At 33.2% G+C, this 20035-nt stretch overlaps 1 protein-coding gene across 5 annotated transcripts in view; it reads left to right on the top strand.

Annotated features, from left to right (window-relative positions):
* The window catches only part of LOC106053306 (E3 ubiquitin-protein ligase HUWE1-like), a 192890-nt gene extending 174056 nt beyond the window's left edge, over positions 1 to 18834 (top strand). For 4 of the 5 annotated variants that reach the window (XM_056026466.1, XM_056026467.1, XM_056026464.1 and 1 more), the window contains exons 74-81: positions 6568 to 6834; positions 6938 to 7141; positions 10461 to 10673; positions 12857 to 13132; positions 15786 to 16162; positions 17486 to 17785; positions 17871 to 18061; positions 18162 to 18834. In XM_056026466.1, coding sequence (XP_055882441.1) covers positions 6568 to 6834; positions 6938 to 7141; positions 10461 to 10673; positions 12857 to 13132; positions 15786 to 16162; positions 17486 to 17785; positions 17871 to 18061; positions 18162 to 18264 — 1931 coding nt within the window. In that variant the 3' untranslated portion in view covers positions 18265 to 18834. The remainder of the gene's footprint in view (positions 1 to 6567; positions 6835 to 6937; positions 7142 to 10460; positions 10674 to 12856; positions 13133 to 15785; positions 16163 to 17485; positions 17786 to 17870; positions 18062 to 18161) is intronic. The other variant, XM_056026468.1, reaches the window with a different exon arrangement.
* The last annotated feature ends 1201 nt before the right edge of the window (positions 18835 to 20035 follow it).

Here is a 20035-nt window from a genome sequence, read left to right as displayed (position 1 = left end):
TGGTTTTGATGGATTCACAATCTGATTGTGAAAATTCATGAATCATTGCCTACTTTCTGCTAAACCATTGAATGCAATTTTCTGTATTTCCCTAATCGGGCCTCAATGTCCATATATTGAAATCTTAAATGCAAATTTTCAATAGCTCAAAATAGACTTCCCTCATTTTAACCCTTCAAGTGCTCAGTTATTTTACAGAGAGTGCATTGAAAAGTGGGATTAAAATTCTTGTGTTTACAAACATTGGAGACCCACTTGCTTATTTTTCTTTTAGAAGCTCAACTATGCATTGTAGCCTAATAAACCTATACATTTTTGAAAAGCTAATTGAATAAAGAATTTAATTAAGTCCAGACAATTAACATATATTAATAAAAATAAAAAATTATTTAAAAAATAATACAAACCATTTTTTAAAAAAGCACAACAAAAATTTAATCCATGAGAATCACAACTAATAAAGCTTGAAAAAAAACACCACATTTAGAAAATTTTAAGAAAAAAATATATACACACATATATATAAGAGTTGCAAAAGTAGAAAGAATGATTATTTACAACTGTCTGTGATATTTAGCAAAACACTCTGGACACAGTCCAACTTTGCATCCTGTGCACTCCCACCCAGTTCTGACACGACTTGGATGACCAGCAACACACTGTCGTTTTTTCCCCACTGGCAGTTTGCTAAGATCATGTCCATCAAGTGGATGACCTGCTACAGTCTGGGTTAGTGGTGTTGGACCCATTCGTGCAGCCTCCATCTCTGTTCTAGTGCGTTTTCTACGTATCACTTTTTGGGGTACAAAGTTTGATGTCATGCTCTCTAGTGCAGACACGATGAAATTGTACCTTGAGAGCTTTGGTCTGTCTGATGTGTTGCTATGGTAGATTATATAGCTATTTAGAATAGCTCTTCCAAATATGGAAAAAAAAACTTTATTTGTCCATTTCAAGCTTCGGCGCTCAGCCATATACATGTAAAGTTTTTCGTCGCCCAAGTCAACACCACCCATGGCCTGGTTATAGGCATGAATCACAGCAGGTCTTGTTACAGGTTGTTTCCTGCTGTTTACTGTATCAATGAGACCAGCTTTACTAGCAGTAGACAGCAAGATTGGCTTTCTGCTATTATCCTGGTAAGCCAAGCAAAGCAGATTACCTTTTCTGGCTGCGATGAGCTCCTTGTTTTTTCAATTTTGTTTTGACACAAACATCTGGTAGCCCTTTTCTGTTAGATCTAACAGTTCCTGTAGCTGTAGTGTTTTCAGTGAAAAGTTCTTCCAATAATTCTATGGAGGTAAAAAAATTGTCTATCCCCAAATGGTGTCCTCTGTTTAACAGACCGGCTGCAGTCATAAGCCTAATAATAAGCTCATGTGTATATGACCTGCCATTGCTGATACTTCTTCCTTGACTGCCCTCATATATTTCAAACTGGCAAAGATAGCCATTAGCACTGTCTGACAAACACCACATCTTAATGCCGAATCTGGCATGCCTCTTGTTAGGCATAAACTGGTGGATATGAGGGGTTTTTCCTTTGAACCCAATCATACTTTCATCAATGCTGACATTTTGATTGGGGTGGTAAAGTATTTAAATTTAGCATTGAAATGCTTTATAAGTTCTTGGACCTTGAAAAGCTTGAAACCAATATCATTTCTATCTGGTAACAGCATGTTGTCAGCAAAGTGAAGAAATTTTAGAATAATCTAAAAATCGGTTCATGTGAACAGGGAACCAAGGTGTTTCTTGGCTCAGATTGCATGAGTCCCAATATGCGTTGTAGTTGGGCTTTTTATTTAATCCCATGTTCATTGTCACACCTAAAAATGCCCTAAACTCTTCATTTGAGATAGGTGTCCACTTGTGGACACGAGATCTTGGCGTGGTTTCCAGGTTTTCGTGGTTATCTTCGATGAACTGCCTGGCGTATTTATTGGTTTCGTTGACAACCAAATTGACAATGTCATCTGTCAAAAAAAGGTTGACATAGTCCACAGGCTTTGCATCTGGAGCTGGTGCATATTTTGGGCCTGGGTGGGCTGTAAATAAAACTGGCCTAGGACCACAATCATGATCATCAACAGGTCTCCATTCTTCAGCAGAGCGTGTAAAAGATTCTGCCTCATCTGATTCTGAAAATAAAGAAAAAAAATTATCATAAGATATAGATCTTGACTAATTATACTGAAATTATTATATTACAAATTGACTTAGGACCTAGATTGTCCTAGATAGATCTATTAGATCTAATATTAGTAATATCATATTTTAAATTAAAGCTTACTAATTTTCAAATATTATCTAATCTAATAATGTAAACAAACAATTTGAGGTGCCACGCCCTTTTTAGTTACTTTTGGTCACCCCAAATTAAAATAATCTATGGATAAAAACATTTGTTTACAAAAAAAAAAAGATCGATACACGTGAAGGATATTGCCTATATTTAGACCTAGATCTAATTAACCGTATAATTTGTACTTACCAGATAAATCTTCATCTAAATCAGAATCCATAAATTCCTCATCAGTTAGGTTGTCTTTATTCAGATTTGGAAAATAAACTTCACTGTCACTACTCATTTTTTATTGATTAAAAACGTATAGAAAGAAATTAACTTGGCGTCCTTTGCAAATTCAAAGTCGGAAGTGAAGGAAGTAAACGGATATGTACGGTTTTGCAACTAATTACCGAGAAAATACGAAAGAAACGACCGTATATAAACGAAGCCAAGATCGTTGCCTCACGCCTTATAATTTCTGTTTACATCAAGCCACGATCGTGGCCCCACGCATTTTGAGGGTTAAACACTACATAACACTTTTGTAACTTTTGGGGAGGATGTTTTGTTTGTTTGCAGCGGGCCTTTTTTTTTAATCTCCATGAGCTGCACATAGCTGGAAAAAAGTTTAAGTGTTTATAAGGTAGATCTCTAATTAAAAACCGAATTTAAAGTCTAGATCTATCACTACGAAATAATGAAAATCATATTTAAAGAGTGGACTTAATTTTTGATAAATTTTTGATAGTTAAATGAAAAATCAGTGGTCAAAAGTCAGTATTAGATAACGCACAGAATGCCCCCCCCCCCACCCCCCAAAAAAGTCATAGGGTTTCTGTTAAATAGCATAAAAAGTAGATTATCAACCAAATTAAAAATAATGTAGATATTCAAATAATTCATTTCATTTACCTTATTTTTGATAGATCAATTGTGTTTGACCAAAAAAAACTAGTGAATTTTTCTTCTTTGAAAAATTTTTTTACTTTTCTTATTGTATTACTTTTAAAAAAATGTTAGTAATTCTTAAGTATATTTTTGATAACATTACAAGATCAATTATGTTAGACAAAAGATTTTCATACTTTAAAAAAATGTTTACTTTCCTTTTCGATAACATTATTACATCTAGAAATACAGCCTTTTTTAATTATATTTAATTGATTGATTACAGTCAGAACAAAACAGCAGACTTAGAAATTTTATTAGAATGTGAGAAACCAGACATAATTGCAGGAACAGAAACTCGGCTACATCCTGAAATTTATAATGCAGAAATTTTCAATAGTAATTATGAAATTTTTAGAAAAGATAGGGCTGATAATCATGGAGGAGTTCTTTTAGCAATAAAAAACACTCTTATAGCAGAAGAAATTACCTTACCTAACTCAAAAAATATAGAATCAACATTTTGTAAAATTAATACCACCTCAACATCCCTAATAATAGGCAGCATTTACAGACCACCAAACTCTAGTTTAGAATACATGCAGGAACTATGTAATCAGATTACTACACTTAAAGAGACAAATAAAAATGCAGTTTTTTGGATTATGGGTGACTTCAACCTACCTGATATAAATTGGAAAACACTAACCATAGATAAACACCAAAACCTTAAGGACATAAATGAGCTTTTCATAGAAACTTTACACAACCTAAGTTTAGATCAAATCATCAAAAAGCCAACTAGATTAAACAACACATTAGATCTCTTCTTAACCAACAGACCTGGATTAGTAGTTGATTATGATATTATCCCTGGTCTATCAGACCATGAGATCATAAAAATACACAGTAGGATAAAAGCAGTAGCCAATACAAAAAACAAAAGAAAAATCTTACTCTGGAATAAATGCAACCTAACACAACTACACCAAGCTGCATTAAACTTTCAACAAACATTCTTATTAGAAAAAGACATTAACCAACCAGTCGATGACCTCTGGAATTTCATTAAAAACCATCTTAAAAGCATTATAGAAAATCACATACCAACTAAATACACATCAAACAAAATAAATAAATGCTGGTTTAATAATAGACTAAAGAAGCTTTGTAAACAGAAGGAAAACCTAAATAGGAAATTTAAAGAAACTAAGGCAGAAAGAGTTTACAAAAAGTATATAAAAATTAAACACTTAACCCAAAAAGTAAGCAGACAGCTGCAGAGTGAATACATAAACAATGTAATATCTAAAGATAACAACAAAAACCTATGGTCATACATTAAGTCTAAGAAAATGGAAACAACAGGCATAGCGCCATTAAAAGATGAACATAACATAATACATAACGATAATGAAACTAAAGCAAACATCCTAAACAAATACTTTGCATCAGCATTCTCAGCCCCAGATGAATATAACATAATACATAATGATAATGAAACTAAAGCAAACATCCTAAACAAATACTTTGCATCAGCATTCTCAGCCCCAGGAGACAAAGACATTACTTAATTTGAATTAAGTTGACAACATAGAAGATATAGTAGTACAAGAAAATGGAATTAAAAAACTATTAGCCAACACCAAACCAAATAGAGCGTCTGGACCTGATGGTATTCCAGCTAGATTACTCAAAGAACTAAGCAATGAGCTAGCCCCAGTGTTCAAAATACTCTTTCAGGCATCGCTTAACCAGGGCAGAGTACCAAAGGACTGGAAAGAAGCTAATGTCACCCCTTTATTTAAAAAAGGAGAAAAATCTGACCCAGGAATCACTTATCACTTACCAGCATCACATGTAAAATCCTAGAACACATAATATGTAGCAACATCATAAACCACTTAGACAAACATAATGTCCTCACCCCATACCAACATGGCTTTAGAAAATATAGATCATGTGAAACACAACTAATAGGACTAATTGATGATTTTTCAAAAGGTTTAGATAATAGTGAACAAATAGATGCTATCTTACTAGATTTTTCTAAGGCTTTTGACAAAGTTCACCACCATAGTTTGCTTAAAAAATTAAAATATTTCGGCATTAATGGTCCACTGCATCAGTGGATTAAAGACTTTCTGATAGGGAGAGAACAAACTGTAATAATAAATGGCTCTAAATCAACACCGATAACAGTAAACTCAGGTGTACCTCAAGGAACAGTCTTGGGTCCACTACTATTTTTAATTTACATAAATGATTTACCAAATTGCATTACCTCAGGAACAAAAGTTAGATTATTTGCAGACGATTGCATAATATATAGATCAATAAAAACAACACAAGACACAGATATTTTACAAAGAGAATAAGATGAATTACAGAAATGGGAATCAAATTGGAGCATGTCTTTCCACCCAGAAAAATGTCAGTTGTTACAAAAAAACTAAAACAAATTAATTCCACTTATCTTATTCATGGCAAACCAGTAACACGGACTAAAAATGCAAAATACCTAGGTGTTATAATAAATGAAAAACTGTCATGGAATCCACATATTGATGAAACTATAAAAAAATCAAACAAAGCATTAGGATTTATTAAAAGAAATTTATTTAAATCAAATAAGAACATAAAACTAAAATGTTATTTATCCTTGGTTAGGCCAATAATAGAATATGCATCCTCTGTTTGGGACCCCTCAACTAAAGAAAACATTAAGAAACTGGAACAGACACAAAATAGAGCAGTGAGATTCATAACAAATGAATATTCACATTTGACTAGAGTAACACCTTTAGTAAAATCACTAAATTTAGAAAGCCTTCAGGACAGAAGACTCAAAAGTAAAGTAGCAATTATACATAAAACACTGAACCATAATCTTCAAATACAAAAACAAAATTTAGTAAAATACTCTGAAAGACACAAAGATAAAGGCACATTCCTCGTCCCATATGCTAGGACAAATTTGTACAAATACTCCTTCTTCCCTTGTACTATTAGAGCATGGAATGGGTTGCCTGAGCTAGCCAGGAAAACCAGTGACTTGGCAGAATTTATGTCATTGGTTGATATGCATGACTAAATGCATGACGCGTAGGACGTAATCATCTTCTTTTTTGAAGTAACGTCTGTATTATATAAGATAATTTTTTTTTATTTTTCAATAAAAGCTATTTACTGTTTTGTCTCATATTTTCATTTTATAGATTCCTGGAACTACAAACATTATGAAATAGATTGCTATTTGAAAATCTATTTACTGTTTTGTTAACTAACCTTGATTATTTATTAGGCAAGTGTATATCTTACAATATGTGTTTATGTTTATATAAACACATATATATGTATATACATACAAACTTACTCAATTTTACCAGGTCGGTCTGGCTTTGAGCAGATTCATGCTATTTTGAACTCTGTAGTTAATGACGATGACTTCATCAATTTTTTTGGAGAAAATCAAATATTGCCAACAGTTTCCAGTGCTGTTGCTCCTATAGCTGGCCGTACTGCTTCTACTACTACCAACCGATCATCTATTCCAGATGTTCCAACATCAAGTCAGTCTCAGGCAAGTCAAGGTGTTGAAGATAATTCTAGAAGTATGGAGATGCCAATGGAGGTTGACACCCAAGCTGCTGGTGGTAAATATCTTGTTCTATTTGGTGTTGTGTTTTAAAATTGTATGAGTTTCCATTCTATAGAAATAACAAGATTCATCAAGTCTTTGTTTTCACTCCATTTTAGCTGAAAGTGAAAGCAAATTCTCTGAGTCCACCTCAGCAACACATAGTGCTCCAACATCACTGCCACGTCTCAGTGAACAATTAGGTCTTGAAGAACTCTGGAACACATTGGGAAATTGTCTGGCAGAACTGGCTAGAACTCCTGATCATCATGCAGTGCTTATTTTACAGCCAGCTGTTGAGGCTTTCTTTATTGTACATGCAGGTGAGATTATTATATGTGTGGGTCTTTCCTCAAGTGCTACAGCTCAGACTTAGTGTCCAAAATGGGTACAAATGATAATTCTTAATAAAAGAATGATAAAAATGCCAGATGCACTGTAATTGTTTCAATATTTACTAAATGTCAGTCTTTTAACAGTATAGTTTTGTAATTTAAATAAAAAGTAGATTTGTGCTAATTATTTTAAAAAATTATTGTAAGCATTTTAACTGCATTATTCACCACTTAATTTTGGAATAGAAAATTGATAATTTTAACCATATGATGATGTGATGTATAGCCATTCACAAAAATCATTTCCGTACTTTGGTTCCTTTTTGTAAGAAATATAAGTTATTAATTATATATGGCTCCTTTCTCGGGCAGCAATGGATGGGCCCAGATGAAATCTAAATTCTTAAAAAATGGAAACACCAGTAGTAGAACCATTAATAGGAGAAGATAACTTATTAACATATAATGGTAATGAAACTAAAGCTAACATTCTAAATTAAATAGCTTACTAACACATAATGATAATGCAGCATTCTCAGACCCTAGGATCATTGATTAACATGCTTGACTAGATTGACCTAGGGACATGCTTAGGAAGTAATCTTCTTCTTTTTGAAGTAACATCTGTATTTTATAAGATAAGAACAAACTTCTGTCTGGGAAAGATCCAAGCACATATAAATCATTACATCCTTATTACTGATGGCTCATATCCCAAGGTGCTCTGATTATTAGAATTTATGCCTATGGCTGAGCACCCTATTTTTCGTCTCTGTACCACATCAGCCATGCAGGTGTCCGCCATAAAACAGTCCTTTGAGGAATGGTGTGTGGATACATGGTCAAATTGATAAATGCTATAAAGAGTGGCTGTTATTGGTCTCTGCTCTTCTCCAGTAACATACATACAATGATAAAATCATATCTTTTGTAAAACTACCTACCCTAAAACCACATTGCTACTCAGGATAAACTCATTCTGATAACATCTGCAGCTGCTTTAGTATTACTCTTGTATAAACCTTTCCAACTTTACTAAGCAGTGAAATGCCTCTATAACTGAGCAATTGTAACTGTTTGAATCTTTTAATTCATAGGTCACCATTTCTTGTTCTTACAAAGGCTTAGCAGTTCGTGGAGTGGCTTAAGGCAAGCTTTCCATCCTGAATGGCTTCTTCACAAATACCTCTGTGCAAGGATGTTAATGGCTGCGTTCAGTTCTTGTAGCAAGGGCGTTTCGTCTAATTCGTTCAAAACTGAAAGTGGTGGGAAGTTAGACAAAGTGTTTAGTGAGATGGCATTTTCAATCTGGTAGAGTTCTGTGTAGGGCTCTACCCTTCGCCCCATTTGCGGTGTACAATCACTTTTGATTAGCTATCTTTTGATTTGAATGGGGCACACTTGCTGGTGTGAGGTTCATAGGCTTTTCTCACCTAGTATAATCCTCTGATGTTACCACAGTTTGCATAAGGGGTAGACTCCCTCTTGTAGCTTAGCATGGCTACTCTCTGGTTCCTAGAGGTAGTTCACATTTCAAGCAGACTTGCTTCAGATCAGTCCTCATTATTCTTTATTTAATCTCAAAGACCAGTGATGATGTTTGGTACTATGCATGTGTTCAAATAACTTATGTTCAAATAAATATAACTTATTTAATTTATGGGGGTGCACATTTTAAATACATGTACACCCTAAGTTATTAAATACTCTCTTTTATTTAACTTAATTTACATTCCATCAGTCCTGACTCATTTTGGTTTCTTCAGCAGGAGTGGGCCATTTTTCTTAAAAGAAATTTAACAATTTTGTAAATAATTCGTTAAAATGTCATAATTTTCTACTGCTTATCTTGTATTACTGACATTCTTTTAAACAAGAAGATAGAGACTTAAGTTCTTAGTTTTCCAGGTTCATTTCCAGGAGGTGGGGTTGTCTACCAAGATCTGATTTATGAATAGTGAACATAAAATATTTACATAAGATTTTTACCAAATTATTAAATTTTTACTACCTTTACTATTTTAACTGTGAATAGACCTTGTTTTTAATGATTTAACTGTATAGAATTTAGCCCTTGTTATGTAAAGGGAGAGTGATCCTTGAATCCATGGCCTAAATTGTGCAGATGTGCCTAAACTCAAAACTCCACTCCCCCCTGGTTCCAAGCTCTAATGGCACTAGGAAAGTGAGAGCATTTATACCAATTCATCCTAGCATACCAAATAACAAATGTGCCTTTATTTTTTGTGTCTTTCAGAGAATTTTAGAGGTGTGTTTTTGTATTTGTAAGTTCTATGCAATGGGGGATTCAAAGATGGTTATTCTTTGGTTTAAACGTTCATTTGAGGGAGAGCTGGCCTAAAAGTTTGGGTTTTGAATTGAGGACTTTCTTTTGAAAGATGCCAAAAAATTATGCAGCATTATTGTAATGCTGGCCGTTCCACTGTATAATCAGGGGCCAAAAAGTGGGTTATTGGGGAAGAGGTGTTTCATGTCAAATGAGTGGGTGTTATAATGCAAGTAGAGGAGACAGCTACAGCTGATGGATCAAAGAAGTGTTTCTACATAGTCTATATTTGGTGGTTTTAACCTTAGCACAGCACAGGTGTGTACATACAAAAACATCACACACACACACACACTGGGTTGAATATACTCATTATCCATGCCACTACCATTGAAAACAAAATAAACTGACAGATAGTGGACAAGATAAATAGCTCTAAGATAGCTCTTAACTAGATCTAGGAAATACATCATGATCCAAATAAAATAGTGAAAGAAAAAATATTTATCCACATTTTCACAAAACTTAATAAATAAATGAATTCAAAAACAAAAATTGAGCTCACTATTCCATGTCATTACTATGTGGAGCACCATCTGTAGAAAATAAAGTAAAGTTTCAGCAGCTTGCTTTAAAAAAAAATTCTTCTCTGTAAAAACATTGAGTAAAGAAATTCAGGTGTTTAGCAAAAGGAAACATTCAAGATAAAGTTTTAAGCAATTAGGGAAAAAAAACACAAAGATTTTTAAAGTGCTGCTATGTTTTCAACTACATCTTTAGCTTGTTTAAACAAAATGTCAATATTGAAAGCAAAAAGGATGGATAATTTACTTTCATTGCTTCAAATACTAGCACTATCATTATTTTTCTTCCCTTTTTAGAATGAATACATTTAATCCACTTCAGTCTTTCCTAATTAGAATGAAGTTACTTTCAATCCACTTCAGTCTTTCCTTTTGCCATTAAACAGATGTTTTTAATGATTAATTATTTGTACCTATTATTTGCTTTTTGTTTTAGGAGAAAAAGGTAAAAAAACAAATGAAACGCCAGTTTCGAAACGAGAGGATCAGCTTGCGCACTTGAATATGGAAATGGCTCCACCTAGCCCTTCACCAGGACCATCCTGTGCAGATGGACCATTATCACTTGTTGGTAGAGAGAACTCTGGTATAGCTATGGCATCAATCACTCATCTTCCTCCAGATACACAAAAATTTCTCAAATTTGCAGGTATCTATTAAACTTTCTAATAAAATGAAAGAAAAGATTTTTACTATTCCTCTATACTCAGCTTGCTTATTCATGGGTTGAACCTGGGTGGACAACTCCGAAAATTCCCCTACAAATTAGACAGTTGATGTATATCTTATGGAAAAAAATTACTAGCTATTTGAACACACTGGGGAAACTAGTTTGACATTAAATTAAATTTGGCTGGAGGACAAGACAATCCTTATCTTGAACAGATTAGGTATTCAGGTATTTTTGCATGTAGGATCTATTCATTGAAGAGTTTAAAAATTAATAGATATTTAGGAACATTTTCCATCTTCTAAGTCTAGATCTATACACCACTTAACCAGACATTTTTTTGGTGAAGTGGGGTAAACAAAAGTTTTTTATCCTAACCATGTAACCATGTATTTTTCCTGTTTCATATATTCATGTAGATATAAATTTCCCCTTGATAATTTTTTCACCAAAAATTTAACTTTTTTTTTTGCTACCAAAATAGCCTGAATTTATTTTTTAATGAAAAAAAAAGTTAAAATTATTCTTTTCTGTTTCATAAGATTGTGAACTAAGACTTTCACCTGAACTCAGACTCAAATTTTCTTCCAGTAGATCTAGACTATTTTCACATTGTTCAAATTAAAATTCATTTTTAAACACATATAGATCTAGATTCAAGAATCTATATTTTGATTTTTTACTTTGATTTTATTGATTTGTTTATAATTTTTTTTATATATTGCTATAACTTAGCAATTAACCTCAACGAAAGTGATATAAAACAGAACGTTTAATAATCAATTATAAACTACAACTAGAGCCAAACTTAGAATCACAGCTCAGGCCTTCTTGTTTACATCGCTAATCATCGGCCATCTTCCTTCCTCTGTTCTCTATCATGTCCTCTGGTACACAAGTCGCGCCAAATGACAGTGCGCAATGTAGAGTCATAACAATATTTAGATCTAGATTTAAATATCTATAAATAATCTTTATGAGCGAAATCTATTTCCAGATTTTTTTTTGTTTAGTCTAGAATTATCTAATTATTAATGCTGAAATCTTATTTTTTAAATGTCAAGAAGTGACTAGTCTACAAAACCTGGTCTAGAGTTTAGATTTAAATCTTACTGAGTATGTCTAGTTTCTAAATGTAGTGTCACAATATTTGTTAAAATAGGCTCTAAATAAATACACTCCATATCCAGAGAATTTGAATTATTTTTTGTCTCTTTTGAAAGAAATTGAGAATGGTCATTTCTGAGGCAGAACAAAATATTTATGAATTGGAACCTGTCGTGAATTTGTTTATTCCATTGTCGCCCCTAGTGTTTGTTTACATTTGTTAGACTGTGTACTGTCCATATTTCGTGCTGTGATCTTTACTATGTGTGTAGTTGTTTGTCATTCAGTGTAATATAGCTTTAGATGTAACATGGTTTTTGTTATGCTAAAGTAAGACAGAACCTAAATAATGTTTCACAACATTGAGGCTCAAAGTATGGATCATGAGCCATATACATATTGTTCATGACTTAGTGCCATCCAGCCCTTGGAAACTCCTACTGAAACTGCAGAGTCATAAGGATGACTGCGTGTTAGAAATGTATATTGTGTCCCCATGCTGATAATGGTTTGACATCACTGCTTTACATGACCAATCAGTGTTAATACTTCTTACAAACAACCCGTTAATTTAGTAGTACTTTCACTAAGTCCTTCTCCACACAATATAATGACATTTAGTGACATAAAAAATATGTTCAAACACAAACACTACAAAACTTAGATATCAATCAATAAAAAGAATTCCATTTCATAAGGACCCATTAATGATGTTGGAGTTTGGGATTTCAGCTAAAATAGCTGTGGTGCTAGGATGAGACTAAGTGAAGTTATTGTATTTCTGAAGAAGGTTTGTTTTAACTCTGAAATTGTATTTAGCCATAATCTTGCTTGGTAGGCTTCCACAGAATTCCATTTCTAATTATAAAAAATATATATATATAGTTGGTTAATTATATGAAAAGTTATCAATTTTTCATTGTCATTATGTAAGGTTTTATAAAAGTTTCTCCAATTCATTATTCATTGTACTTTTGAAATTTCTAACAAACATTCTTTTTTTTTTTTAATGAAATAGTAATCATTACTAATGTAATACATTCTTAACATTTCAGAAACACACAGAACTGTTTTGAACCAGATATTAAGACAATCCACTTTACCACTTGCTGAAGGTCCATTTTCAGTTTTGGTGGACTACACTAGAATATTAGACTTTGATGTTAAGCGAAGATATTTTAGACAAGAATTGGAAAGAATGAATGAAGGTGCTCGCAGGGAAGATTTACCTGTTCATGCACGCAGATCCAATGTATTTGAAGATTCCTTCAGAGAGCTTTTTAGAAGAACACCAGAAGAATGGAAACAAAGATTCTACATAGTATTTGAAGGTAACATTTATAGGGCTTAAATTAAGGGGTGGTGAATTTATTGATACGATCTTGAGGATGTGTTTCACAACTTTAATTTAGTGGTTATTGTCTAAGTATCTTTCATCATGTGTCATTCTAGCTTAAGAAAGTCTTGTTTTAGGTTTTTAGGCAATGTTACTTGAATTCTTATCTCAATTTATGTTCATTTCAATGTGTCAATACATTTGGATCAACAGTCTGTAAGTTGAAATAGTTCAACAAAATAGAACATCTATTTATATCACATCATTATATAACATCATTTATACCCAAAGAACTAGATATAGAGCCTAGCTTGCCATTAGCTACTGACTTAGAACCTTTGAAAACTTTCTCTCTTCAGTCTCTCACTGTCAGATTGATAAAAAGAAACTGTAGGAAAACTATGTATCTTCTAGTGTATTCCAGTACATAAGTGAATGCCCAACATTTGAAGACTCAAAAGTTCTTCAGAACATCTGTGTTAAACCTAAGAATGTTTTTTTCTCAACACACATGATCACTCTCTGTCAACAAGAAAACATGCAAACTATCAACTCATTCATGTTTAAGAAGCATGGCCAATGATTTCAGGCATGTTACTGCGGAAGAACACTGGAACATCTTAAGAGACGCCTTTATAACTGGACTAGCTTCAGACAACATAAGGCTACTACTTCTAGCCAAGTCTAATTATCTTTACAAAGTGCTTAGAAAGAGGGCAGTCAACTTCAGAGTGCCATACCATGGCTAACATTTGCACTGAAACTCCCTACGGAGCGAGTACTAATGGGTGCAGCTTTTTTTCCATTGCCAAAATTGAATCTGGTCAAAGAACACAAGGTGAGTGCGGCAACTGGTAAAAGATGCTTCTTTTGTGGAAATAATCTTTACCAGTGATTTAGATCCTGCCTGTGACACTACATGCAACTTGTGCAGGAAGAAAGGTCAATTCCAGAAACTCTGTAGATCAACCAAAGAGATGCCCAAATCAGTAACTTCAGCCATAGTAAGAGTGAACAATCAGACAATACAAAATACAACTGTTGGATTTTCCTGGGCATCGATTACTAAATCAACTATTTCTGTACTCGTCATTGGAGTACCCTTGAAGGCTCTTGTAGATATGGGGAGCAGTGAAAGTTATATATCTTCTTCAATTGTTAAAAAGTACAACTGGAAATGAGAAACGTCCAGGAATAGAATCTTCATGGCCTCTAACACTTTTCCCACACTACTCATAGCTCAACTAAAGTATAAAGATGAACAATATGAAAGTGTGAAGCTCTCACTACTAGTGGACTAGTATCTGCTGGTATCATAAGGCCAGATCTCATCAGCCAGCACAAAAAACTGATGATCCCATTGGAGGGAAAACGGAGCACTCTGCAGGTCTACACGCTGGATAGGGCTCGAGTGGAAGCCCCTCACCTATTTGTGAATCTTGCTCCTGTTACCCATCGCCATGAAATCTAGAAAATATTCTATGCCCAACACCAAATTCATTCAAACTGAAATCAAGAGACTTTTCTTTCTGACAAAATTATTGAATGAAAAAAGAGAATGGTTATCGACTATTTTCCAACCATCAATTGATTCAGTTACCTCAACGTGCACTCTGTGCCAAAACTTGATGAATTAGTACAGAAAATATCTAAATACTTTTAAAAAAGGAAATTTACCATTCAGACCTTATGATCTATAGAGCAGATGATGTTATAGTTTTTTTTCCAAGTAAATATAATAATAAAATCATAGAAATTGTAGGCTTTACTACATAAAAAATATTAATAAAGAAATCAAATTTTCAAGAACACTTTTTTTACAAAAAGCTTCTACAATTTTTTAAATTTAAAAGCCATTCATGAATTGTTATTCTAGCTACAAAATAAATTATTTAGTATTTTTTCTGATTGGCAAGCATGTTTGGTCTTGCTTAAGGATATTTACCTCAAATCTCATCCGTTTGGTTGGTACCATTTCACTCAGGGGACAAGTGCCCATGCGAGAAAGGACTTCTCTATTGGTGACATGATCTTGGTATGTTAATCTACAATCCTTGGCCACCACTGTTGAACCACATTTAGTCTCTTTTCAGCTTTTATGGATGATTTCCATGTCTCGCAGATGGCTGTTCGGAAGAATTGTTTGCACAGATAGGTTGTAGTTTTTTAAAGACAACTCATGTTTTCCCTATCCGACATACAACATCGTGATCTGCATCTCCATCATTTGTGATAATGCTGCCTAAATAGATGTTCAAGCTCTGTATGCCCATCGTTGAGTGGGGTTTAGTTGACATGTAGCTAAAATGCATAACTTTAGTTTTTATCTAGATTTATCTGGAGGCCAATTTTGAGTGCACCTCAATTGTGGCTCTCCATCATCTCTTGTGTACATTTGATTGTATTCCCGAGTAATGCTATATCGTCCAGGTCCCTCAGTCAGATTGGTTCATGCCATGGAATACGAAATACAATAGCAATAGCTTGTCAGTATCAGCTTAGACAAAATATATAGTTCAAAGCTGGGCCTGTGTAGCTGTGTAAAATTAATTATTTTGTTTGATTCTTTAAAAAAAAATTGAATGACTATTTTCTAGTAATAAATATGTTCTTAACCTGATCAATTAAATGCTTTGGTGTTTTTCCAGGAGAAGAAGGCCAAGATGCTGGCGGTTTGCTACGTGAATGGTACATTATTATCTCACATGAAATTTTTAACCAAAATTATGCACTTTTCTTGACATCTCCTGGTGATCGAGTAACTTACAGTATCAATCCATCTTCCCATTGCAACAGTAATCATTTGAGTTACTTTAAATTTGTTGGAAGAATCATAGCCAAAGCTGTATATGATAACAAACTGTTGGACTGTTATTTCACAAGATCTTTTTACAAACACATGTTGGGACTACCTGTGAAATACACTGACATGGAAAGTGAGGATTATGCTTTCTATCAAGGTCTTGTATTTCTCTTGGAAAACAATGTGGCTGATTTAGGTTATGACATCTTCTTTAGTACAGAGGTAATTTTGTGTTTGTTTTCAACTTATTTATGTCATTTCTGAGTAGCAACTAGTAACTAAAATACTAGCTATTGTTTGATGAGAGAGAAAAGAATTCACTTTTTTTATATCAACAAAAATGTTTTTGAGTTTTGATTTGATGGTATTGTTAGAATATTCAGTGATTTCTTGGAACACTTTCACTGACATTAATTGTTGGCTCATTGAAATAATTAAATAGTTAGTTTTTTGTCATTGGAACATGTAGCTCCGCCTTTTTATATATTGCTTGTTAACTTTATAGTATAAAAATGTGTTAAATTTGATGAGAAGTCCTATGAATCCAGATCCCATTGAATGAAAACTGATTTCTTCTCAAACTGTGTTCACCAAAGAGAAGCAATCAAAACAAATGGACCAAAGGAGTTGATTATATCCCTTGTTACTAGCATTGGAAAAACTGTTGAATGAAACGCACACTTCAAACAACTTGTTGAAGGCAAACAAAATGAATACACTGAGAAATAGAAAACTCTTTTAGTTGAAACTGTTTTTCTTTTTTTTAAATAAACAATTCAAAAGGGAAAAAAAATAATTGGGAATGTTCTTGTAAAGGCTAGAAATGCATAATTTGTGGAAAACCATGATTCTATATCAAAGTTATTATAGATGGTTCTATATCAAATTTATTATAGATGGTTCTATATCACAGTTATTATAGGTGGTTCTATATCAAAGTTATTATAGATGGTTCTATATCAAAGTTATCATAGGTGGTTCTATATCAAAGTTATTATAGATGGTTCTATATCAAAGTTATAATAGGTGGTTCTATATCAAAGTTATTATAGATGGTTCTATATCAAAGTTATTATAGATGGTTCTATATCAAAGTTATTATAGTTGGTTCTATATCAAAGTTATTATAGATGGTTCTATATCAAAGTTATTATAGATGGTTCTATATCAAAGTTATTATAGATGGTTCTATATCAAAGTTATTATAGATGGTTCTATATCAAAGTTATTATAGATGGTTCTATATCAAAGTTATTATAGATGGTTCTATATCAAAGTTATTATAGTTGGTTCTATATCAAAGTTATTATAGATGGTTCTATATCAAAGTTATTATAGATGGTTCTATATCAAAGTTATTATAGATGGTTCTATATCAAAGTTATTATAGTTAGTTCTATATCAAAGTTATTATAGTTTGTTTTTGTTTGCCATCTACTTCTAGTAGCAAGTTTCTATTTATAAATTTTGTTTTTTTTTTTTCGTTCAGTATTCTTATTAAAACCTATTTCCCTATGAAACCCCCCAAACCCTATTTCTCCACAGATCCAAGAGTTTGGTGTGACAGAAACACGGGAACTAATTGCCAATGGTTCCAATGTTCTGGTGACAGATGAAAATAAAAGAGAATATGTTAAGCTAGTGTGTCAAATGAAAATGACAGGTGCTATTAGACAACAGCTCAATGCATTCTTGGAAGGGTTTTATGACATTATTCCAAAAAAACTGGTGTCTATTTTTACTGAACAAGAACTGGAGTTGCTCATATCTGGTCTACCTACAATTGATATTGATGATTTAAAAGCTAACACTGAATATCATAAATATCAAGCTACAAGTCTACAGGTAAATTCTCTTCTACATAGCCTATTGTTTCAGATAAATTGAAATGAAATGAAAGTAAATGATGTTCTTGCTTGTCTTGTATCAGATACAATGGTTTTGGAGAGCACTTCGTTCCTTTGATCAAGCAGAGAGGGCCAATTTCCTACAGTTTGTGACAGGTACATCTAAAGTGCCCTTAGGTGGTTTTGGAAATCTAGAAGGAATGAATGGGACTCAGAAGTTTCAAATTCACAGAGATGATCGCTCAACTGATCGTCTCCCTTCTGCACACACATGGTAAGCATTGACACAGCAGTTGACACTTACACTCTAGTTAATTTTAAGCCTCATTTTTTTACATTCGTTATTGCCACTATTAATTTTTTGTTTATTTCAGCTTCAATCAACTGGACCTCCCTGCTTATGAAACTTATGACAAATTACGTAAAATGCTGTTATTGGCTATAAGTGAATGCTCAGAAGGTTTTGGATTAGCATGAATATTTGAAAAACTTTTAGTTCCCCAATTTCTTGTCATTTTTGCCAGATAGTTGGGTCTAGACTAATACATCTTGATTAGTTTGAACATGCTATATTGTCTAGACTAATACATCTTGGTTAGATTGAACATGCTATATTGTACAAAATAATACATCTTGGTTAGATTGAAAATGCTATATTGTATAGATTGTGCCCATGATATTCTTAGCGTTCAATCCATTTTTGTTGCTATTAAATTGTGTACAGGCAGTTAATACTTATGTGATGCATTTCTTTGTCAGCTTGTGTGTGTGTTTGAGTGAGAGTTATTGACAACAAAAACAATCAGCTGGTATAAACCTGTGTAGTGCATTCCACTTGTTTCATGTTATTTCTTCATTGAATGTAACACTAGTTTGTGCATGGACTGGATGGAAGGTGGCCCTTTTTATAAACTGTACATGTTTCAGTATGGCCTAGTTAGGAAAACTGACTTGGAACATTTCAACACGTTTTGTATTTATTGAAAAAAACACTTAGAATGTATTTCAACCAAATGTAAAAAAAAAAACAAAAAAAAAAAAAAACAAGTTACAATGTGACTATCATATGACTTTTATATTAAGTAGGTTTTAGAAGAGTTCCAGGAGAAGCACATTCTAGGAGTGCAGATACTGGAAGAGTTCATCAACTTCTCTTTGACTTGACTGCTAATGTCAACTCACTTCTATTGGTTCAGTCAAGAAATAGGTGTACAGTACACACACAAATACATGATTTTAAGGCTCTTTAATTTTACTTAAATGAAGTGTTATCAATTTTCTTTTTCTATTCCAGTAAACATGTTTCTTTCATGACCCATTTGTGTTTGTACATCTTTGAAAACGCTGATAACAATAAAAAATGTTTCACATTTAAGTTGTCTTATTTCTCTAACACTCTAACCACATATCTATGAAAACATGGAATTAGTAAAAATTGCCTGAGCAATTAAATCAAAGCCAAAAGATACACAATAGTAAGAATAGTCATTTTACATTGAAACACTGGATTGCAGTTTCAGTGAAAAACAGTTGAGAGTAAGCATTTCCTTAGACCAGGCAACCAACCAGATCTATTCATTGGAGATTCAGCTGAAGACCAGAGCTGTTCATTGACTCTGTACGGAGAGAACAAAAGCTTCCTTTGAAAAACACAAAGGCAATTTTTGTAAAGAACATTCTTGTGGATCAGTTCACAGTTTCTCACCACTGCTGTATCAAACCAAGAAGTCCTGTAGTTTGGTGTCAGCCATCTTATGCATATCTACCTGATTCCAGAAATGTGAGGAATTCCCTGTTTCCTAGCTAAATGACACCTCCTGTCAGTGTCGTAGCTGGGGAGGGTCTTCAAAAGAGTTTGAAATTAGTTTTTACATTAAATATCGCATATATCGAATGTCACAGGTTTAGGTCAAGCCCCCAGGGCCTTTCAATTTCTAGCTACTCCACTGCCTCTTGTACAAGGACTTTTATCAATTTCAGTGGCGGCCTCAATGAATTCTGCAGAAATGTGAAAAAAGACATTAACCAACCAGTTGATGACCTCTGGAATATCATTAAAAGCTATCTTAAAAACATTATAGAAAATTCAATGCCGGTACCAGCTAAATACTGATCAAACAAAATAAATAAATTCTGGTTTAATAATACATTTTTAAAAACTTAACAAACAGAAAGAAAACATATTTTTAAAATTTAAAGAAACTAAGGGGCGAAGATAACTTAACACATAGCGATAATGAAATTAAAG

This window comes from Biomphalaria glabrata, chromosome 4 (assembly GCF_947242115.1).
Source record: "Biomphalaria glabrata chromosome 4, xgBioGlab47.1, whole genome shotgun sequence".
Taxonomy (NCBI): domain Eukaryota; kingdom Metazoa; phylum Mollusca; class Gastropoda; family Planorbidae; genus Biomphalaria; species Biomphalaria glabrata.
The sequence above is the reverse complement of the archived record's forward strand: the minus strand, read 5'-3'. Positions and strand labels throughout refer to the sequence as shown.